The sequence below is a fragment of the Mesoplodon mirus genome, assembly GCF_964341445.2.
Source record: "Mesoplodon mirus genome assembly, chromosome: 10".
Lineage (NCBI taxonomy): Eukaryota > Metazoa > Chordata > Mammalia > Artiodactyla > Ziphiidae > Mesoplodon > Mesoplodon mirus.
The window spans coordinates 70,012,769-70,036,780 of NC_138986.1; the positions used below are offsets into that span (position 1 = coordinate 70,012,769).

At 35.9% G+C, this 24,012-nt stretch overlaps 1 protein-coding gene across 6 annotated transcripts in view; it reads left to right on the plus strand.

Moving 5' to 3' along the window:
* The window catches only part of SNX14 (sorting nexin 14), a 67,443-nt gene that overhangs the window by 38,733 nt on the left and 4,698 nt on the right, over positions 1–24,012 (plus strand). For 4 of the 6 annotated variants that reach the window (XM_082633480.1, XM_082633485.1, XM_082633482.1 and 1 more), the window contains exons 15-24: positions 499–557; positions 1,957–1,983; positions 3,835–3,967; positions 10,252–10,453; positions 16,415–16,498; positions 17,884–17,984; positions 20,230–20,341; positions 22,449–22,489; positions 22,617–22,736; positions 23,645–23,768. In XM_082633480.1, coding sequence (XP_082489606.1) covers positions 499–557; positions 1,957–1,983; positions 3,835–3,967; positions 10,252–10,453; positions 16,415–16,498; positions 17,884–17,984; positions 20,230–20,341; positions 22,449–22,489; positions 22,617–22,736; positions 23,645–23,768 — 1,003 coding nt within the window. The remainder of the gene's footprint in view (positions 1–498; positions 558–1,956; positions 1,984–3,834; positions 3,968–10,251; positions 10,454–16,414; positions 16,499–17,883; positions 17,985–20,229; positions 20,342–22,448; positions 22,490–22,616; positions 22,737–23,644; positions 23,769–24,012) is intronic. The other 2 variants (XM_082633483.1, XM_082633484.1) reach the window with 1 other exon arrangement.

Sequence of the window (24,012 nt, forward strand, 5' to 3'; positions counted from 1 at the left end):
AAACCATGTTTGTATATATGTGACTAGAAGATTGCAACCAAGTTGGTCTATCTGATTTGCCATATGCCTGAGTGGCTTTGTAGTGGTGATGCAGAAACCCCATTCTTCTTCTTTTTAAAATATTTATTTATTTACTTATTTATTTATTTGGCTGAGCTGGGTCTTAGTTGCAGCACGTGGGTTCTTTAGTTGCAGCATGCAGGATCTAGTTCCCTGACCAGGGATCGAACCCGGGTCCCCTGCATTGGGAACACAGAGTCTTAACTGCTGGACCACCTGGGAAGTCCCCCATTCTTCTTGTATATACGTTATTTACAGACTTGTAGAAGTCAAGTGGCTTGAATACCTCCATTTGCAATATCTTAATCCTTACTCTGTTTGACTGTGGTTGTATTCACTTGATTTAAGTAATGTTTCCTTTAAGCTCAGTATCAGTAAGGTGAAGTAGCAATTCTCAATATAAAATATTGCTTTAATAAGTCATAATTATTTTTTAAGTATTTCAGACAACTTTTAAGAGGTGCAGAATCACCAACACGCAATTCAAAGCTCAACAGGTAGGTATATTCAATCATATATATGTTTTTCTTTTTTTTGGTTCTTGTTGATGCTAATCATTCTGTGATAACATCATTATCTTTATTAATCTGGTTTCCTTGCTACGTAAGTAGACAAGATTACTAAGGAATTGTAGAGCTATACTACATATAATAATGTGAAAATGCCTGACATTCTTTCAGAAAAATTTAACAAGATATATATACCATTGCCTTGTTAATCTCATAATTATTATTGCTTGATCACCTGCTTTATTGGAGACTATGGACTGCATGCATAATTGAAATCCACAGATAACTCAGTTTTAGAGAGTAGTTTGTTTTTTTCCCATTTATTAATTTTAATGAAACTCCTGTATAGGACTGCTTAAGAGGAAGTGGTTCTTTTACCTTATTAGCCTGCTCAATAGATAAATGTAAGTCAGAGTCATAACCTCAGAGATGGAAAGCTGTCTTTGTCACTTGGAGAACACCTAGTTGTCTTCAACGTATTAAGGCACTAATTTTGCTGGCTTTAGAATATTAAATTAATAGGAAGAAAATATGGGTTGTTTTCATCCTGGGTACTGCTTATAATCTTTTAAAATATGTTTTTCTTTATATTGACCTGACTCTAATGTTAGCTATCAGTCTTACCAGGACTCTGCTTCTGTGATACTTGATTGATTTACCTATATATCAATAGAATAAGTAAAAGCATTTCTTAACATTCTTTCATTGAAAATTTAGGGTAGCATTGCTGATTTGCTGTTAGATGACTTACAATATGTAAAATGTTTATTCATATATTTTATGTCTACATTCTATTTAATTGCATTTAAAAGGTAAAATTTTAATGCATGTTAATTAATGTTAACCTACTCTTCTGTTTCATTCCATACTTAAAGCATAACTTAAAAAATATTTAGGGATCTTTTGTTAACTTTGCTTCTTAGCTTAAGTCATAACTTTAAAAAATACTCAAACTAAAAATGTGTGGAGTGTGCACAATTATATCTAATGTAGACATGAATTCCATATTAGAAAATACAAATTTGTTTTTGATGGCAAGTTTTTGGTGGCTTAGTCTCTGAATATTTTCCACTGTATCAAACAAGTGGTTTGCCTAAGTGAGGGCAAAAAACCAGAATTATTTCCTGACATATTGAGTTTTTAAAAACTTTCTTTAAAATGATCTAGAATTCAGATCCCAACCCCCCAAAATAGCCATTGTGTTTGTTTCTCTTTCCTTTATCATGTTATTCATAAGAATTCCTTTCTTTGTGAAGATGAATGCTATCCATCTGTGTAACTTTTAAAGCTTTTAAATTTTGTTTTATGTTCTAAAGTGAAACTTGTTTAATATCTGGGCTTTCTCTTTCTCTTTTCCTTGTGTAATTTCACATATCTGTTATTGCAGAAGTAGCCTAAGTTTGGATGATTTTCGGTAAGTCTTGAGACAGCATGTGATTCTTTTCTGTATAAATTATCTGTTTAACTCCAATTACTGCCTTTATATCAGGTATTTGGGATATCCTTTTTTTTTTTTTTTTTTTTGGCCACGCCGCACAGCTTGAGGGATCTTAGTTCCTGGACCAGGGACTGAACCTGGGCCAGGGCACTGAAAGCCAGAATCCTAACCACTAGGCCACCAGGAAATGCCCTGGGACATCCTTTTAAGATTAACCTCTACTTTTATTCTAGAGGTCTCCTTTTTGAAATAGCATTATATATGTCATCAGAAAATAAAAATGTCAGCATAAAAATAAAGTGAAAAATCCAGTATTTAGCTTTTTAAGGCTATTGACTCATTTTTTGTTGTTGTTATTGATCTTGCTAAATTTCTTTTAGAATTATTTGTGTTTAAAGAACTTTTTTTAAAGCAAGAAGTACAGTATTTCAGTATTTCTGGGTGTGATCACAAGTGAAGTATTTTAAAAACATATCATTTCAAAAAGCCCAACTGTTTTATAATCTAGGTCTTAGAGACTAGCATAATCTATCTAGATTCTAGAGATTTTAATAATATTTCACTAACATTTTCATATTTGTTTTCAGAAACATTTCTTTTCTCATAGAAAGTTATATTTATAATCCTGGATTTTTAAAAAACACTAATTGCATGCTTGTTTAAATAAAACAACATTCTAGTTTAAATATCCTTTTTACTACTACTACTTACTACTAGAGTTTTTCCAGTTTTAAAATAAGTTTGATTTACTCCTTGAACATGTATAAAATGCACATATCACTAATATACTGGTGCATTTGACACTTCATCAATTTGCTTTTATTTCTGTAACTGTTGCATTATTTTTATAAATACATTTTCTTATAGGAATAATAGCTGTTCGTTAAGTTAGGCCTTCAACACCAACCTCCTTGAATTTTAAAATGGTCATTTTTCTTTGGACATCTTGTAAGGGCAGTATTACCTAGTGAGTTTTAAATTGGATAAAAGTTATGTTTTTATTTGTTGAAACATGGGGCAGTAAGTAGGCTGTAATGGAGGAAATTTTTGCTTCTTTTTGGCTTTTTTTTGTTGTTGCTTTTCAGCTATTTCTGCTTTTAGAAATTCACTTTTGAAAAAAATTACAAAACCATTATTTAATATATATGGCAGAGCAAGCTTCTTCCTTAGGCTACATTTGCTTTTATCTTTATGTTCATTGCTAACCCTTCCCTTTGGCATTTTATCTTTTCTTGTTATTATTTTGAAGTTATATATGGTGTATTTTATACTTCATTCTTCTTTTGAGTATTTATAGTATTATAAAGTTGAAGAAAATTTTCAGTTTTTTTTGTTTTTCCATCTAAAAATGAAGTACTGAGAAGGTCATAGTTTTGTTTTGTTTTTTTCTGTTACACTGTGCTTTTTTAGCAGTACAGTACAGTTCTAATAGGATAGTCTATTTTGAACATTGGTCTAACCACATGTTTAATTTATTTCAAAAAATGTATGGCAGTAAGAAATATGTACCACTAGGGGGCTCTCATCTTTTATTCTTTTTAGTTCAGTTAATATTCTAAGGTTAAATAGTAGGTAAATTTCAAATGTTTGTTAATAAATATTGTCCCATTTATTCATCCCCTCAAATTTAAACTTTAAATGTTCTGTCACTTTTGGCTGTCAAGATGCTGAGACAATCTATGACTGAGAACTCCAGAAAGTTATGTTTAGCTATACCTTCAGTTTACCCTTTTTGCAACCGTTTTTATTATTGTTTACAGTCAACTGGACCGTTGTGATAATGTAATAATTTACTGTGTTCTTGATACATTTTTGTTTACTATTTAGGAGCACACAGAAGAGAGGAGAATCATTTGGAATTAGCCGAATAGGTAGCAAAATTAAAGGAGTCTTCAAGAGCACCACAATGGAGGGAGCTATGTTGCCTAATTATGGCGTAGCTGAAGGGGAAGATGACTTTGTAAGTAAACATACTTCAGTTTGATGTATGTATAATTTCAGACTTAAAGTGACATAAAAAATTGGTTACGCTTGTTATTTTCCCTTTTTTTATCTTACTTCTTACTTCAGATTTTGTTTATGTTTCCCATTCTTTCACTAGTCATTATAGTTTCATGGTGCTAATCTAATTTTTTTTTTTTTGCGGTATGCGGGCCTCTCGCTGTTGCAGCCTCACCCGTTGCGGAGCACAGGCTCCGGTCGCGCAGGCTCAGCGGCCATGGCTCACAGGCCAAGCCGCTCCGCGGCATGTGGGATCTTCCCGGACCGGGGCACGAACCCGTGTCCCCTGCATCGGCAGGCGGACTCTCAACCACTGCGCCACCAGGGAAGCCCCTAATTTTTTAAATTCCTGAGCACTAAGTTATTGCTTACTAAGGCCAGATGGTTTCTGTTAAGCTGATATACTTCTAAATAGTCAAACAATTTACCACGTTTTGATTAAGCTTTTACTTCATATCCTGATCTTATCTCTTTCTAACCACATGGGCCAGGCATACAGAGTTGTGTTAATAGATGTCCTACCTAACCCCTTGATATTCAAACTGTGATCTGTGGATCAACAGCATCAGCATTACCTAGGAGCTTGTTATCAGTACAGAATCTCAGGCTTCATCCTAGACCTACTGAATCATAATTTACATTTTAACAAGATCCCAGATTTATAAGCACATTACACCCTCCGTGCTATTTTATTTCTCTGTCTTTTCACATGTTGTTTTGCTTGAAATGCCTTTTTTCCCCTTTATTTACCTAGAAAATTCATACTTATCTTTCAGGATTTAGTTGCTTCCCATAAGCCCCTGCCTGAGTCCCCAAGCAGAATTGAACATTCCCTCCTTTTTTGCTTCTGTTAGGTCATATGTTAAAACATGTACCATGTTGTGTTTGAAATTACGATTTTTTTTTTTGGCTGCGCAGCAGGACTTGTGGGATCTTAGTTCCCCCACCAGGGATCGAACCCGGGCCCTGGCAGTGAAAGCTCCGAGTCCTAACCACTGGACTGCCAGGGAATTCCCTGAAATTATGATTTAATTTATGTATTTGAAAGTATGTTTATGATTGCCTTTCCTGCCAATTAGTGAGTTCTATAAAGGCAGATATTGTCTCATTTGTACTTTGCATTTGTTTAAAAAATCTTTATTGAACAGACATCCTGGATCTTCATTTTGCCTTTTAATGTCTCAGCAGTGGAGATAAAAAGATGATTAAGACCTAAACTTTGCTCTTAAGAAATTTACTATCCTGGGTATAAAAGGGATGAATATTAGTGATTGGATTGGTAATGACCAAGAAGAAGGAAGTGGGGAGAGAAGAGTAAATAAACCTATTTTTCCTCTTTACCCCTTCCTTTCAACCTTTGTCCCTTTGCACTGATAAATTGTTAAAAAGATTCATTGCTTCTTCACAATAATTTTAATGGAAGAAAAACTTATTTAATCCTTTTTTCTCTTTTTAGATAATCCAAATACAGCATTCTTTTTATGCCCATATTTTTCCTTAAAAGTATGGGTAGAAGAAACACAGTAGACCAGAGGAGGGAGTCTTTTAAAAAAAACAATGTTTATGTTTTTAGATTTTAAGCATCTCAATTTTTAAATAATATAGAAAAGTAGAAAAAAATTTAAAATACCACCCATAATTCTGCCACCCAATAACTACTTCTATTAACATTCTTGTGATTCTGTTTTTTAAAAATATCTTTCCCCTTCCCACCCCCATAAATTAGGCTATATATAGATTGCTATCCTGATCTCTGCCCACTTAACATAACAAAATATAACTTAAACATAACTTAATATAACAAAAGCATTTGCCCATGTTATTGTGAACTCGAAACATAATTTTTATGGGGAAAGATGTACTTTTTCTTTTTTGTTCTTCCCAATTACTTGAAATACAAGCTATAGTTTTGCTTCAGGAATAGGAGGCTTTTTTTTTTTTTTTTTTTTGTCTGCATGGGCTCTAGGCGCGTGGGCTTCAGTAGTTGTGGCTCGCGGGCTCTAGAGTGCAGGCTCAGTAGTTGTGGCACACGGGCTTAGTTGCTCCGTGGCATGTGGGGTCTTCTGGACCAGGGATTGAACCCTTGTCCCCTGCATCGGCAGGTGGATTCTTAACCACTGCGCCACCAGGCAAATCCAGGAGTCTATCTTTAAAAAGCTGAGAAAGTTTGTTCTGTTTTGTAGTGGCCCAAGGAGGAAGGATATTCTTTATTGGTCTTTATTTACTTATTTTTTATTGAAGTATAGCTTTTTGTTTAATTTTTATTGGAGTATAGTTGATTTACAATGTTGTGTTAGTTTCAGGTGTGCAGCAAAGCGAATCAGTTATACATATACACATATACACTCTTTTTTTTTTTTTTTTTTAGATTCTTCTCCCATATAGGCCATTACATAGTGTTGAATAGAGTTCCCTGTGCTATACAGCAGGTTCTTATTAGTTATCTATTTTATATATAGTAGTGTGTATACGTCAGTCTCGCAATTTATCCCCCACCTTATCCCGTTAACCATAAGTTTGTTTTCTGCATCTGTGACTCTACTTCTGTTTTGTAAATAAGTTCATTTGTACGCTTTTTTTTAGATTCCACATACAAGTGATATCATGAGATATTTGTCTTTCTGTGTCTGACTTACTTCACTCAGTATGACAATCTCTGGGTCCATCCATGTTGTTGCAAATGGCATTATTTTTCTTTTTTATGGCCGAGTAATATTCCATTGTTTATATGTACCACATCTTCTTTATCCATTCCTCTGTTGATGGACATTTAGGTTGCTTCCATGTCCTGGTTATTGTAAATAGTGCTGCAGTGAACATTGGGGTGCATGTATCTTTTTGAATTATAGTTTCCTCTAGGTATATGCCTAAGAGTGGGATTGCTGGGTCATATGGTAGTTCTATTTTTAGTTTTTTAAGGAACCTCCATACTGTTCTCCATAGTGGCTGTACCAATTTACATTCCTACCAACAGCGTAGGAGGGTTCCCTTTTCTCCACACCCTCTCCAGCATTTATTGTTTGTAGATTTTTAAAAAAATTTTTTAAATTTATTTTTGGCTGCATTGGGTCATCGTTGCTGTGCGCAGGCTTCCTCTAGTTGCAGCAAGCAGGGGCTGCTCTTCGTTGCAGTGTGCGGGTTTCTTACTGCAGTGGCTTCTCTTGTTGCAGAACACAGGCTCTAGGCGTGCGGGCTTCAGTAGTTGTGGCTCGTGGTCTCTAGAGCACAGGCTCAGTAGTTGTGGCACACAGGCTTAGTTGCTCCACGGCATGTGGGATCTTCCTGGACCAGGGATCGAACCCGTGTCCCCTGCATTGGCAGGCGGACTCTTAGCCACTGAGCCACCAGGGAAGTCCTGTTTGTAGATTTTTTGATGATGGTCATTCTCTCTGGTGTGAGGTGATACCTCATTGTAGTTTTGATTTGCATTTCTCTAATAGTGATGTTGAGCATCTTTTCATGTGCTTTTTGGCCATCGGTATGTCTTCTTTGGAGAAATGTCTATTTAGATCTTCCGCCCATTTTTTGATTGGGTTATTTATTTTTTTGATATAGAGCTGCATGAGCTGTTTGTATATTTTGGAGATTAATCCCTTGTCAGTTGCTTCATTTGCAAATATTTTCTCCCATTCTAAGGGTTGTCTTGGAAATTCTTGATTGGAAGCAAAGATAGTAATAATGGAAAGTAGAGTAAGAGGGCAAACTAATTGTTAGTACTCTGAAAAGACCGGAGGTGGCTAGGGTGTTAACCCAAGACCAAGATAGTCCCACTTAGGATTTGGGGGTACTGTGCTACTTCTAAACTGTGGGACCTCGGGGAAATCTCCTTTGCCTTGTTTAGGAAGTGTATGGGAAAGGGAAGTTGCCAGTCTCACTGTCAGGGCTAAAGTGGTATGTGATCCAAAATTGAGACCTGGAAGATTTTTATTTTTTTAGAAAAAGGATCAACTTGACATGATCATTTGGTAGCAGTGCCTCCTTGCTCTGTGACCTTGGGTAAATTGCTTAATTTTATTTTGATTTAATTTCCTCACATGTGAAATGGGGATAATAGTATCTAGCCTTGTATATGGGTGTTGTGAGGATTAATAAGTGATATATATGAAGCACTTGGGACAGTGCCCAGCACACAGTAAGTGCAGTAAGTACTGTACAGTGTTATAAAACCATCAGATAAATTATAAGTTAAATTGGCATATGTATACTGGCCTGGGAACCAAAGTCTTCTATGTAAGGTTGGGTCTGTCTGAAAATGCATTTCTGTCCAAGTTCAGAACTGATTCACAAATAAACTTCTGGAACGTAATACGCCCATTGGTATATTGGCAGTTATCCCCACATAGGAAAAGCTAATAATGAGTTAAATTATAGCATTTCTCAAGGAAACAGGGGGACATCTCTTTGCCTTTTATCCTCTGCCTGTTTTATTTCCTGTCTTCTTTGTAGAGGCAACATCTGTTTGAAAATGAGAAAGCACTTGGTTTTCCTTTTTATAAAATTTTGGTTATATATTTTTAAATAAGATTAAAGGAATCCCTGAAAATTCTTAGAGAAATATTGCCCTAGAGATTTTTCATTTACTTTTTTGATACAAGCACCATTTAAATGGTAGCAGTAATAAAATATAAAACTTTGTCCTTTATTGATATTTTTATGTTGCTAAGATTTTTTTTTCTATTTTGTTTCTTAGATTGATTTTTATTTAAGAATGTCCCATTTCTTGGCTTTTAGTCAACTTGTTAAACAAATTTTCTATCATTTTATGGTTCATTTTACCATTTCTTTTCAAAAGCCAAGTCTGTTAGCAAAATTACAGTTGTAATAACCATGGAAAATGCTGTCCTGTACCTCAGATTCCAAGCAGTGGAGTGGGTGTTTCCCTCACACATGCTTCTCTGTTTTTCTTCCAGGTTTGTAAGGAGATAGCCTTGTCCCCAAAAGGCAAGAACCAACACTTATCATCTGTTTTTACAGTTTCATTGTTTTAGGCCTGGAAGACATTTTTGTCTTCAACAGAGCATTAAGGAGTCTTCCTAAGATTCTTAACAGTCTTATTAGGGGTGACAGAAAGCCATTTTAGGACAGGAACAGAAAAAGGGATAATTGCCAAGGGACTTAGTGGGGGAGGAAAAGAATTCACTTAGAAGAGAGTTGGCTACCAGGTGTGGGAAGAGAGTAGAATGGAGAGTGAAGGTAGGGTGCTAGAATTCTGGAAAGAAATACCTCTTCTCTACTGGTTTGCTCTGACTAGACTGTTCAGAATTCTCTTAAGTGCTACAACCTTTGACTCATTTCCTTAAAAAAGTGTGTTCAAGATGGTTGTGTTTTATCCTTTAACATGAATCAGAGATGTCTAGGTGACCAGGTGTTGTAATGTGCCTGTTCAGAGATTCTTTTTCGATTTAATGAAGACAGACATTTTTTCCCCTTCTTTCTGCATGTTTATTTCTAGAACATGTTTAACACTGCTTTTTAAAAATAATTGTTCTTCAAGCAATATTTTAAAGAATATTTATTTAAAATATTTATATTATTAAAATTTTAGAAGCCAGGAGATGAAAAAACAATCTTAATTATATAGAGGTGGGTCCCTTTCAGACCTTTTTTCTAATTTTGTATTATCTAATGCTGCAGTGAATATATTTATACTTGTGCTTTTTTCACAGTTTAAAAAAATTTGTCTAAAATAAATGCTTGTGTTAGAATAAGTTGCCAGAAATGGAATTAACTTGGTTGAAACTGTTTTATGGCTTCTTATATTGATAAATGTATATGGGCAAAACGCTTTCTAAAAGGATTGTACAGGTATATCTTGTAACCAACAATACGTTGCGTATCCAGTTTATCTGTGCAGTTTCCATCAGTGGCTGTTACCATAAAATTTTACATTCCTAAATGAAATATATCAGTACAGTAATTTCTACTTCTTATTACCAGAGTTAAATATTTTTCTGTATTTGTGTATTTTTAATATCTTTTCCAGTAATTGCTGAAGTATCTTATATTCTGTTGAATTTTCATATATTGGTGATGCAACAAAACCTGGAGTTGATGCTAGTAACTTGTTAGTTTTAGTTTTTTATCCTTAACCTTTTCAGTAGAAAATTTGATATCACTTAATTTCAAAAGTATTAAAAAATTATAGACTTTATATTGGCATATTACTTTGTAGTTATATCTCATATGCTATAGGTGTAAAGGTCCTGGAAGTATTAATTTTTTTTTCTGATGATTTTTTTCCAGATTGAAGAAGGTATTGTTGTAATGGAAGATGATTCTCCAGTGGAATCTGTGAACACACCTAATACTCCTCGAAACCTTGCTGCATGGAAAATTAGCATTCCATATGTAGACTTTTTTGAAGATACCTCCTCTGAAAGGAAGGAGAAAAAGGAGAGAATACCAGTGTTTTGTATTGATGTTGAAAGAAATGATAGAAGAGCAGGTATTAATATTATTAATGCATATAGCACTAATCAGGTATTAAAACAATTAAGACAACATTTCTCCTCCTCCATTGTTGTGGGCTAATAATAATTGGTAAAAATATGATCAGACACAACTTTACAAGTTTTCTTTATGTTTTGCTGTCTTTTTTCTTTTGCTTATTTCATCCGTGTGTTACAGTGGAGACAGGGGTAAACAGCATCCATAGCAGGAAAAACATTCGCCACCCTGGGCTTTGTCCAAGAGAGCGGGCAGTCTGTATAAACAAAAACACATCAAAGTTGTGCACATTTTGGGAATGATGAGCAGAAAAATAAAGTTGACCTCAGGAAGAAGGGACAGTCTGTGAGGAAAGAAGGAAAAAGTGGCAGGGTTAGGAAACGGTTTTGAGAGAGGAGTGACGAAGTGATAATATGAAGGTCAGTGCTAATGATTCCCCTTATTTATTTTTCAAAAAGTATTAGGTGTTTGATTTTCCTCAGAAGCTGATCCTGTTTCATGCATAGGAACATAAAGTATAGGAATGGGGAAGGAAGAATGCTCAGAGTAGCTAGCAGTGATATTCCCTATTGTGGTTAAATACCAGGCAAGATCTTGTTCTCTCCGGTTCTGAGTCACTGCTACTTGATTTTGCTGTAACTTCTGTTCGGTCTTGCTAGATGCTGTTCTATCTCAGCATTTTAATAAGTATACAGACAAACCTTTGTCGATATTAGAGTTTCAAACACAGTCGCTTACGTTTGTCTGCTGTTTCTGCTGATAGGAATTTTAAGTGTTAAAAAGAATTTGGAAAGGAATACCCTAGTTAACTTCTGGATTCAATTCTTTGCTGTGCCTAGTACTTAAAATCTGGCTTTTCTCTCAGTGTTCTTGGCTCTCAGAAAATTATTTAAAACGTTTGACTATTCAGATATAAATCCCTATCAATATAAATAAATTGCTTTTTATTGAGGTATAATTGACATACATTATTACATTAGTTTTAGGTACAATATAGTGATTCAGTATAGTGATTCTGCATTTGGACACGCTGCAAGATGATCACCACAATAAGTCTGGTTACCGTCCTTCACCATACAAAGTTAATACAGCATTATCGACTGTGTTCCCCGTGCTGTACTTTATATCCCTATGACTTATTTATTTTGTAACTGGAAGTTTGTACTACTTGATCACCTTCACCCATTTTGTCCTTCTCCTCTGGCAGCCACCCATCTGATCTCTGTATGAGTCTGCATTTTGTTTTGGTTTGTTTGTTTTGTTTTTTAGATTCCATGTATAAGTGAAATCGTGTGCTATTTGTCTTTCTTTGACTTATTTCATTCAGCTTAATACCCTCAGGGTCCATCTATATTGTTACAAATGGCAAGATTTCATTTTTTTAAAATGGCTGAGTAGTATTCCATTATATACATATAACACATTTTCTCTATCCATTCATCTGTTGATGGACATTTAGGTGTTTCCATGTCTTGTTTATTGTAAATAATGCTGCAGTGAATATAGGGGTGCATATATCTTTTCGAATTAGTATTTTTTTGGATAGATACCCAGCAGTGGAATTGTTGGATGATATGGTAAATCTGTTTGTAATTTTTTGAGGAACTTCCATACTGTTTTCCATAGTGACTGCACCAATTTACATTCCCACCAACAGTACACAAGGGTTCCCTTTTCACCACATCCTCATCAACACTTGTTATTTCTTGTCTTTTTCACAGTGGCCATTCTGACAGGTGTGAGGTGGTATCTCATTGTGGTTTTGATTTGCATTTCCCTGATGATTAGTGATGTTGAGCATCTTATCATGTGTCTGTTTAGCCATCTATATGTATTCTTTGGAAAAATGTCTATTCAGATCATCTGTCCATTTTTTAATAGGTGTTTTTGTTATTGAATTGTGTGAGTTCTTTATGTATATGGGATATCAAGCCCTTATCAGATACATGCTTTGCAAATACCTTCTCCCATTCAGTGGATTGCCTTTTGTATTGTTGATGGCTTCCTTCACTGTGCAAAAGATTTTTGTTTGATGTAGTCCCATTTGTTTATTTTTGCTTTGTTTCCCTTGCCTTTAGAGTCAGATGAAAAAAAAAATCACTAAAACCAATGCCAAGGAGCTTGCCACCTGTGTTTTCTTCTAGGAGTTTTATGGTTTCAAGTCTGTCATGCAAATCTTTAATTTATTTTCAGTTAATTTTTTTACATTGTGTAAGATAGTGGTCCAGTTTCATTCTTTTGCATGTAGCTGTTCAGTTTTCCCAAAACCATTTATTAATTTTAAATTTAGTTTATAAAAAATTCTTTTAAATTTATTTATTTATTTATTTATTTATTTATTTATTTATTTATTTATTTTTCTTTTTGCGGTACGCGGGCCTCTCACTGTTGTGGCCTCTCCCGTTGCGGAGCACAGGCTCCGGATGCGCAGGCCCAGCGGCCATGGCTCACGGGCCCAGCCGCTCCGCGGCATATGGGATCCTCCCAGACCGGGGCACGAACCCGTATCCCCTGCATCGGCAGGCGGACTCTCAACCACTGCGCCACCAGGGAGGCCCTAAATTTATTTTTATTTATTAATTTTTGGCTGCATTGGGTCTTTGTTGCTGCACACGGGATTTCTCTAGTTGCAGCGAGCAGGGGCTACTCTTTGTTGCGGTGTGTGGGCTTCTCATTGTGGTGGCTTTTCTTGTTGTGGAGCATGGGCTCTAGGAGCTCAGGCTTCAGTAGTTGTGGTGCACAGGCTCAGTAGTTGTGGCTCGCAGGCTCTAGAGCGCAGGCTCAGTAGTTGTGGCACATGGGCTTAGTTGCTCCGCTACGTGTGGGATCTTCCCAGGCCAGGGATCAAACCCATGTCCCCTGCATTGGCAGGCGGATTCTTAACCACTGAGCCACCAGGGAAGCCCTAATTTTATTTATTTATTTATTTATTTGACCATGCCGGATCTTAGTTGCGGCACACGGGATCTTTGCTGCCGTGTGTGGGCTCTTCATTGCCGCATGCGGGATCTTTAGTTGCAGCATGTGGGATCTTTAGTTGTGGCATGTGCGCTCTTAGTTGCTGCATGTGGGCTCTAGTTCCCTGACCAGGGATCGAATCCAGGCCCCCTGCATTGGGAGCGTGGAGTCTTAACCGCTGGACCACCAGGGATGTCCCTATTTTTATTTTAATTTTTAAAAATAAGCCACACTGGTGGCACAGTGTTTAAGAATCTGCCTGCCAATGCAGGGGACATGGGTTTGATCCCTGGTCTGGGAAGATACCACATGCCGCGCAGCAACTAAGCCCATGCTCCACAATTACTGAGCCTGCGAGCCAAAACTACTGAGCCTGTGCTCCACAACTACTGACACCCGTGCACCTAGAGCCCATGATGCACAACAAGAGAAGCCCCTGCAATGAGAAGCCCGCGCATTGCAACGAAGAGTAGCCCCTGCTCAACACAGTTAGAGAAAGCCTGTGCAGCAATGAAGATCCAATGCAGCCAAAAATAAATAAATAAAATAAATAAATTTAAAAAATAAAATAAAATAAGCCACCCAGTTTATGGTGTTTTGTTATAGCAACCTGAGCAGACTAAGACACTTACAGAAAGGTTGCAAAAAATAGTACAGAAAGTTGTCATACACCCTTTACCCAGCTTCCCCTTGTACTGACATCTTATAAAACCATAGTACAATGATTGAAACCAGGAAATTAGCATTGATGGGATATTCATTTGAATTTCACCAGTTTTCCCACCAATACCCTCTTTCTGGTTCAGGATCCAACCCAGTATCCCACACTGAATTTAGTCATGTCTCCTTAGTCTCCTATGTTCTGTTAGTTTCTCAGTCTTCCCTTGTCTTTAACGAACTTGACACTTTTTTTAAAGAGTCCTGACTAGTTATTTGTAGAAAACACTTGCGTTTGTTCCTCCACTTGAGTTTGCTGCTCAACATTGTTTACTTATTAAAGGACAGAAGAGGCTCTCCTTTCCCCACCATATATTCTTGCCTCCATTGTCATAAATTAATTGACATTATATGTGTGGGTTTATTTCTGGGCTCTCTGTTCTGTTCCATTGATCTATGTGTCTGTTTTTATGCCAGTACCATACTTGTTTGATTATTATAGCTTTGTAGTACAGTTTAAAATCAGGGAGCATGATACCTCTAGCTTTGTTCTTTTTTCTCAAGATTGTTTTGGCTAATCAAAACTACAGTGAGGTGTCACCTCACACCAATCAGAATGGCTATCATCAAAAAATCTACAAACAATAAATGCTGGAGAGGGTGTGGAGAAAAGGGAACCCTCTTTCACTGTTGGTGGGAATGTAAATTGATACAGCCATTATGGAGAACAGTATCGAGGTTCCTTAAAAAACTAAAAATAGAACTGCCGTATGACCCAGCCATCCCACTACTGGGCATATACCCTGAGAAAACCATAATTCAAAAAGAGTCATGTACCACAATGATCATTGCAGCTCTATTTACAATAACCAGGAAGGACATGGAAACAACCTAAGTGTAGTGTCCATCGACAGATGAATGGATAAAGAAGATGTGGCACATATATACAATGGAATATTACTCAGCCATAAAAAGAAATGAAATTGAGTTATTTGTAGTGAGGTGGATGGACCTAGAGTCTGTCATACAGAGTGAAGTAAGTCAGAAAGAGAAAAACAAATATCATATGCTAACACATACATATATAGAATCTAAAAAAAAAAAAGACACTGGTTATGAAGAACCTAGGGGCAGGGCAGGAATAAAGACGCAGAAGTAGAGAATGGACTTGAGGACATGGGGAGGGGGAAGGGTAAGCTGGGACGAAGTGAGAGAGTGGCATGGACTTATATATACTACCAAATGTAAAATAGATAGCTAGTGGGAAGCAGCCGCATAGCACAGGGAGATCACCTCAGTGCTTTTGACCACCTAGAGGGGTGGGATAGGGAGGGTGGGAGGGAGATGCAAGAGGGAGGAGATATGGGGATATATGTATATGTATAGCTGATTCACTTTGTTATAAAGCAGAAACTAACACACCATTATAAAGCAATTATACTCCAATAAAAATGTTAAAAAAAACAATAGACATAGGGATAGTCAAAAAAAAAAAAAGAACTAGAACTTGAAGGTTTGGAAAATTCTCAGACTGTCCATATATCATGCTTTGGAAAAAAACCAAGGGTATGGCTGAGCAGTGGTTTGCTGAAGAGATCAGGCATGTGACTCATGGATCAATCATCTCAGCAGAAGCCAGGAATAGAGCTGTGGCTATCCAGGAAAGATCTGTGGAGGACCCTGTTATTTGGAACTCTCTGGGCTTCTTGGACCTGGATGTCTGTTTCCTTCCCCAGGTTAAGGAAGTTTTCAGCCATTATTTCTTCAGATAAGTTTTCTGCCCCTTTTTTTCTTCTCCTTTTGGGACCCCTATAATGCGAGTGTTATTTCACTTGATATTATCCTATAGGTCCCATAAGTTATCTTCATTTTTTTTTTCTTTTTTGCGGTATGCGGGCCTCTCACTGTTGTGGCCTCTCCCATTGCGGAGCACCGGCTATGGACGCGCAGGCTCAGCGGCCATGGCTCACGGGCCCAGCCGCTCCGCGGCATGTGGGATCTTCCCGGACCGGGGCACGAACCCGTGTCCCCTGCATTGGCAGGCGGATTCTCAACCACTGCACCACCAGGGAAGCCCAAGGCAGTTTCTTTTCTTTTTTTTTTTTTGGCTGCACTGTGCGGCTTGCGGGATCTTAGTTCCCTGACCAGGAATCGAACCTATGCCCGCTGCAGTGGAAGTGTGGAGTCGTAACCACTGGGTCTCCAGGGAATTCCCAAGAAATAATAAATTATTAAGACTGGAATAATTTCCAGCTTTGTATACTTAATGTTATAAATAGTGCATTCTTTTAGTAGTAGTTTGTAAAATTGTTTATTTCTCAGTGTGTATTCATTCATTTTGCAGTTGGGCATGAGCCTGAACATTGGTCTGTCTATAGACGATACCTTGAATTCTATGTACTTGAGTCAAAACTAACAGAATTTCATGGTATGTTGTCCTTTTTGTATAAAACATTACATTTCAGCATTAGCCTTCTTGAAAGCTGTTGAACCAGCTTTCTGAAATTACTTTCTAATTTTAAGTAACTGTACTAAGGAAATGTAACAGTGACGCTTGTGCACACTACTAGTGATAATAGGAATGTACTGTTTTTATCTCATTTCTGCTTATTTGTATTTTTTAAGTTTTTACGATGCAAATTTATTGCTTTTCAAGCAATAATGATATTAAAATTTAAAAGACAGTGGCAGAGAATTTAAACCAGGCATTTGAGTTGCTCTTTTCTTTTGCCATCATCTTCTGTGGTAAACATGTTTCTATGCAACATGACAGATGTTTTGATTTAGCTCTTAGATTTCAGTATGGAAAAAAACCTTGTAGTTGTGTTTTTCTTTTAAGGGTAGATCAATCAGAAAAGCAGAGCACACTTTCTTTTGTCTTCCTCTCACCTCTCAGTCTCTCTTATCTGTCCATTTATTTCAGTTAATATTAGGTTTATAGTCATGAAACATTTCTAGTCATTTTGTATGTAAATTGCTGAGCTTGAATTGTGTATTCTGAATCTTTTGATTTTAGAAAAGTTCTGTGGAATGTCCCCTGATCCAAATTCAGGTTGGTTCTGAATTGTAAAGGGCAGGGAAACTTCTGTACTCTGCTATAAGAACAGAACCCACAATAAGGAGATTATAGAAAGATAAAAAATACAAGGTCCCACTCCATACTTTTTTGTCTAGATTTTGAGTTTGTACTTGTCCTTAAATGGTTTTCTCTTTGCCTTTGCCAGTCTGGTACAATGCCATCCTTGTCTTGGTCTTTCTCTGAGACTTTTCCTTTTGATTTACAGTTGAGAAAAGATCATTTATCTCCATGATTTAAAATCCTGGACCAATCAAAGTTGGTTGGATTCCCAACAATATTTTTCCTCTTTGGTACTAAAATGTCCAAAGTTGGCCCTATCTGAGAAAACATGTCCATGGTTTTTAAATTTTGTTTTTAAGCTTATATAGCATTGGCAAAATGCTGCCATTTTCTCCGTGAGAGAGTAGGTATTTCTTCAGTAAGATTTTGTCTAATAGAATCCCACCAATTTCAAAATAATCTCATAAGTTTTTGAAGCTTTTTTACTAGTATAGAAGGCTAAATAAATCTGTGTCAGTGAAGGGTGGTGATATTTTGCATATCAGTAGACTCAAGTTCTTTGGTCTGGTCTTCTGACTTGTGAAGCTCTCTGATTTTGTCAAAATTATATAAAGGATAATGCCACATCTCTACAAGGCAGCACTGGGAATCTGAAGTTGCCATAGTAAATTATAAATTAGGTTTGAAAAATAATAGCAGAACATAGTAATAACTTTCATATATATTAATTTCAGGCACATTTCCTGATGCCCAGCTTCCTTCCAAGAGGATCATTGGCCCCAAAAATTATGAGTTCTTAAAGTCTAAGAGAGAAGAGTTTCAGGAATATCTACAGGTACAGCTCCAACTTAATTTAAAACATCCTCTAATTTGTTTCTTTTTCTCTTGTACATACATATGTGCTGTGTCTTACAATACCTTTTTCCCATGTGGTAATTAATTATTGTCAAGAGTACTTTTTAAAAGAAATTTGATAACCAGTGAAATACCATATATTTTCTCGGAGGAAAAAAGTCTTGTATTGGGCATAGTTTAAAACTTTTGATGTGGGAAGTTAGAGAGAGAAGAAGAGAGTGAGAGAGAGAGGAAGAAAAAACTTAAAAAAAAAATAATAAATTTATTTATTTATTTATTTTTAGCTGTGTTGGGTCTTCGTTTCTATGCGAGGGCTTTCTCTAGTTGCGGTGAGCGGGGGCCACTCTTCATCGTGGTGCGCAGGCCTCTCACTGTCGCGGCCTCTCTGGTTGCGGAGCACAGGCTCGGTAGTTCTGGCGCATGGGCTTTGTTACTCCGCAGCATGTGGGATCTTCCCAGACCAGGGCTCGAACCCGTGTCCCCTGCATTGGCAGGCAGATTCTCAACCACTGCGCCACCAGGGAAGCCCCAAGAAAAAACGTTTGATGTAAAACATTAAATGCATTCTAAGAATACTGGGTTGTTTTTTTTCTTATTTTTTGTTTGATTTTGTGTTTAGCACTTTCTGAACTCATTACTTGGGATCTCCCGACTCTCTACCATTCACCACTTGGAATTGAGTTCGTTTTTCTCAGTGTGTGCACATTGTGTTGTGTAAACACTGTAATTGCTATTTCCATTGTTGGTGCAGTCTGCTTAAAAGTTACCTACTTGAGACTCCTCTAAAATTAATGACCATTTTTCTTTAATCAAGTGAATAAGACCAAAAACTGGATAATTTTATTTGTTTTATTTTTTAAAAATCTCCTGGACTTCCCTGGTGGCGCAGTGGTTAAGTATCTGCCTGCCAGTGCAGGGGACACGGGTTTGATCCCTCGTCTGGGAAGATCCCACATGCCGTGGAGCAACTGAGTCCATGTACCACAACTACTGAGCCCACGTGCCACAACTACTGAAACCTGCATGCCTAGAGCCCGTGCTCCGCAACGAGAGAAGCAACCACAATGAGAAGCCTGAGCTCTGCAATGAAGCCCCTGCTCACCACAACTAGAGGAAACCTGTGCATAACAACGAAGACCCAATGCAGCCAAAAATAAAAAAAATAAATTAAAAAAATAAAAAAAAATTAAAATCTCCTTTATTTGGACATGGAATTTTGTAGTTTTAATTAAGTGTTAATTCAGTTAAATTTGGATGCCTTTTAGCCCACAATAAGTACTTTTTAAATTAAAAATATTCAGCAGTGTAAAGGGGTATTTATGTTATATTTTCTGTATTTGAGCCAATGAATACCTCAACCCAGAAAGTATTTTTTTCATAACTCTTTGGTGGTATGAAAATTGAAATATGATATAAACATTAACTATTGCAAGGATATTTGAGCACAGCATATGCTAGTGTTAACCTGTGGTTTTGTTGATATCATTAAACCCATTATTTGAACCGACTAATTCTTTCTGAGAACTAGAGAACCTCATTCTAGAAGAAATATTTTTTGGTAATATGGAGTTAAATGTTGCAGTACTGGTATTTCATTTTTAACTCTTTCATAGTTACAAAACTGAATATTAGGTAAGGCTGGGTTAAATCTCACTTTAAAACGTCAGTTTGTCTTGTAAGAAAAAATAGTGTTGCAAGCAGATCAGGCAACAGAGTCTCCAAGTTATTTCACATTTCCACGTTTAGTCTCTGCAAAACCCTTTATACTAGCTTCCTTTAATTATCAAGATAGATGTATGATATTGTAATACTTATTTTATAGTTGAGGAACTGAGAAATAATATTAGCTAATGTTTAATCTTCCTTCCTGTGTATCAGGTACTGTGCCTTATCTAACAACACTATAAGTAGGTAGTGTTATCTTCATTCTACACATGAGGAAACTGACTCTTAGGCAGTATATGAACTTTTCTAGGGACACCTAGCTAGCAAATGGAAGAGCAGAATTCAAACCCATTCATGTGTGACTATAGAGGTCTTACCCTGTTATATGATGCTATTCTTTCTATAAATGTCCTTTGTTATTATTCTGAGTATGAAATAGCCTTTGAGGATTTAAAATTGTTTTCTTGGTTAAAAAAATCATTTTAATATAGTTTTCATCACTCTTCTAGATTGTTAAAACTGTTATTTCCCCCCCTTTTTTTCTGTTTTTGTTCATGAAGAAACTTCTGCAGCATCCAGAATTGAGTAATAGTCAACTTCTGGCAGATTTTCTCTCCCCCAATGGTGGGGAAACACAATTTCTTGATAAGATACTACCAGATGTAAATCTTGGTAAGTCAATTTAAATAATCATATAGAAGAGGATAAACTGAAAAGAAAAGAAGCAGTATTTTCAGATTAATTTAGAAAAATAATTTATAGAGTGAAGCCATGTATCAAAACTCTGAAGGACTTCTTATATACTGTTAACGGGAATATAAATTGGAAAACCACTTGTAACTTTAATGGAGTATAATCTATAAAAATATTGAATCACTGTGTTGTACACCTGCAAATAATATAATATTGTAAATCAACTATACTTCAATTAAGAAAAAAAGGAAAACCACTTGGAAAAACAGTTCGGTGTAAAACTGAATGACCCAGCAGTTCCTCTCTGAGATATACACTGTAGAGAATCTTGTATTCATATTTAAGAATGTTCTTAGCAGCATTGCTTATAGTAGCCTAAACTGGAAATAATGCAAATGTTCATCAGCAATAGAGTAGACATAAATTATAGTAGTTTCACAAAATGAATACTTAGAGCTATGCATACCCATGGCATGTAGCTGCTTGGAACAGTGTTGATAATCTTAAAAACATGATGTTGAATGCAAGAAGCAAGAGGCAGAAGAATGTATGCAGCATGATTCCTTTTATATAAAGTTCAGTATAGACTAAGCAATAAGATAAGCTGGAAGAGTTTGAATAAAATTGTTAAATATCATAATGGAAGAGAAGCAGTATTTCTAAATATATTTTATATAATGTCATCTTGAGTATATATAGAACTAAATGAATAAATATTACAAGTGGGCATTTGGCTTTCATCTATATCTCTCCAAATTAATACATACAGTTGAGCCAGAATATTTGATGTGTGTCTTATTGAGGGAAAATGTGAGAACATTTTGTATTTGGTTATACATAATGTTTAGGAGATAGAATTGGGTAGACCTGGTTACTGACTAGGTTTGACTGAAGAAGAAATGATCAAAAAATAATACAATTAAAAAAAATACTTCAGATGTGGAAAACACAATATATTGGCTTCAAAATGTTTAAAAAGGCAGAATTAAAATGAATAAACATTGAATCAAGTCTCCAAAATAAAAAAAAAAGATGATCCACGTTTCTGTTTGTACAACTGGTTGAATGCTGTTACTTGCTGAGATATGGAATAAATTTAGAGTAGTCTGAACTTGTTGAGTTTATAGAATCCAGTTGAGGAAGTTTTATAAGGTAGGAGAGGCCAGGAGAGAGGCACAGAATAGAGATTTGTATGTTACTTGAAATCAGATTGAGCAAAACATTTGGCTCAGGAAGAGCATGTAGAAGAGAGAAGCACAGGATGCAACACTGTAATTAAAAGACCTTGGGAAATTCTGAGGTGGGAGGAGTAATTTATGGGGGTACCAAAGGAGAAATAGCCTGGTGAGAGGGTTGGAGGTTTGCATGTTATAAAACAATCTCTATGTTATTTTTCATTAACATGCCTTTTGCTATTGCCACTAAAGTCTACTTTTTTCTAAAGCGGACTGAAAGAAATTTAAGTCAACTTTGACTGATTTTTACAGTCATTTCTAAATGCTTGAGAAAATCTCATGATGTTTGATATTTTATAATAAAGGAACCTGGAGATACGATCAAGAGAAAATTCTGGCAAACAGGATTAGAATATATATTCTTAATCTAAAGCTGAGAATGCAAACTATTCAACTAGCCAATTTAAATAGTGTAGCAATTTTTGGAACTTCTCTTTTCCTTTTGACTAACTTTTACATACTTTTAGATATCTTTATATATTCACCATTGCTTAAAATGTTTTGAAAACATTTCAATGGAAAATTTCAAATATACACAAAAGTAGAGAGATTTGTATAGTGAACTCCTTATCCCTTCAATAGTTATCGACACTTGGCTTGTTCCAGCCCTTCACCTGCCTCTCACCCCACTGGATTACTTTAAAGTATCCCAAATGTTGTATCTATAAATAGTTAAGACTACCTAATTTATTGTAAATTTTTGTTAAGCGTGAAATCGTCAATTATAAATATTTTTTTACCATTTTGCTCTTTACTTGGCTGTTTAGTGTTTTAAATTACCTAGTATTTATATGAGCAGTTATGAGGTATATTATGCCTTGTTAAAATTAATATTTTACTTTTAATTGCAGGGAAAATTATAAAGTCTGTTCCTGGAAAACTAATAAAAGAGGTGAATAATTGATTTATGTGCATTCTATAAAATGATAGTTATAAGCATATTTAAATAGCAATAAATTTTAATGGGTTATATGATAATGAAAATCATAATCTTGATTTTTATACCATGATCTCCACAGAAAGGTCAGCATTTGGAACCTTTCATCATGAACTTCATTAATTCTTGTGAATCTCCAAAGCCTAAACCAAGTAAACCAGAACTGACCATTCTCAGCCCTACTTCAGAAAATAATAAGAAGGTACTGTGCATTGCCTCAGAGAGCCAATAAGTTTGAAGCTGTCCTACTTGAGATGACTTTTCCATTATAGGGAGAATCCTGTGTTAATGAAATGGATGGGACTTTATATTTTCCTTATGTGGAAATTAATTGTGCAGTATAAGGAGTATATGTAGTTGTTTCGTTCTTTGCTTTAAACGGGGTGTTTTTTTTTTTCTTTTCTCTTTTTATAAATTTATTTTACTTATTTATTTTTGGCTGTGTTGGGTCTTTGTTGCGGCGTGCAGGCTCTCTCTAGTTGGAACGAGCAGGGGCTACTCTTCATTGTGGTGCGCAGGCTTTTCACTGTGGTGGCTTCTCTTGTTGTGGAGCACGGGCTCTAGAGCACAGGCTCAGTAGTTGTGGTGCACGGGCTTAGTTGCTCCGTGGCATGTGGGATCTTCCCGGCATGTGGGATCTTCCCGGACCAGGGTTCGAACCCGTGTCCCCTGCATTGGCAGGCAGATTCTTAACCACTGCGCCACCAGGGAAGCCCGGGGTAAGTGATTCTTTAGAAACTGTATTCATAAACTATCATTTCTGTATTTTGGGGCATTTTTAAAAGCGGTTTTCTCAAGCTGTAAATCACCAACTTACAGTAATCAAGGAATTAATTGCTATAATATATTTATTTGCTGGTATTATGTAATTTTAATGGCTTATAAAATATTTCATCCATTCATTGAACAAATATTTTATTGTGTTCCTGTGTTTAATGTCAAATTTTGGGGGTAGATCTTAACCTCTCTGATATTTTAGGGTTTTTTAAAAATATTCTCTTTTGATTGGACAAAGTTTAAACGCCTTTGCTCTGTATCACTTTACCCATAGTAATTATTATCAGCAGGTGTAATAAACTATATTTTTTATTATTTCAACTTTTACTTTAGCTTTTCAATGATCTGTTTAAGAATAATGCAAACCGTGCTGAGAATACAGAAAGAAAGCAAAATCAGAATTATTTTATGGAAATGATGACTTTAGAAGGAGTCTATGATTACCTGATGTATGTAGGTAAGATATCTGTGGTTACTGTTAAAACCTGTTTCTCATTCATGTATTATATTTTTTCTGTGATGCAAATTAATGCTCTTCAGTATTGCCCCATTATAATTTTTTTTAATTGAAGGTACTTTTAAAAATAAGAATTCAATGTATATAATTGATCTTGAACATATTAAAGTTATTAGTGTTTACAAATAAAATATTGACCATTTGTATTTTTTGTATTGGAAAATGTTCAGGTATCTATTTACCT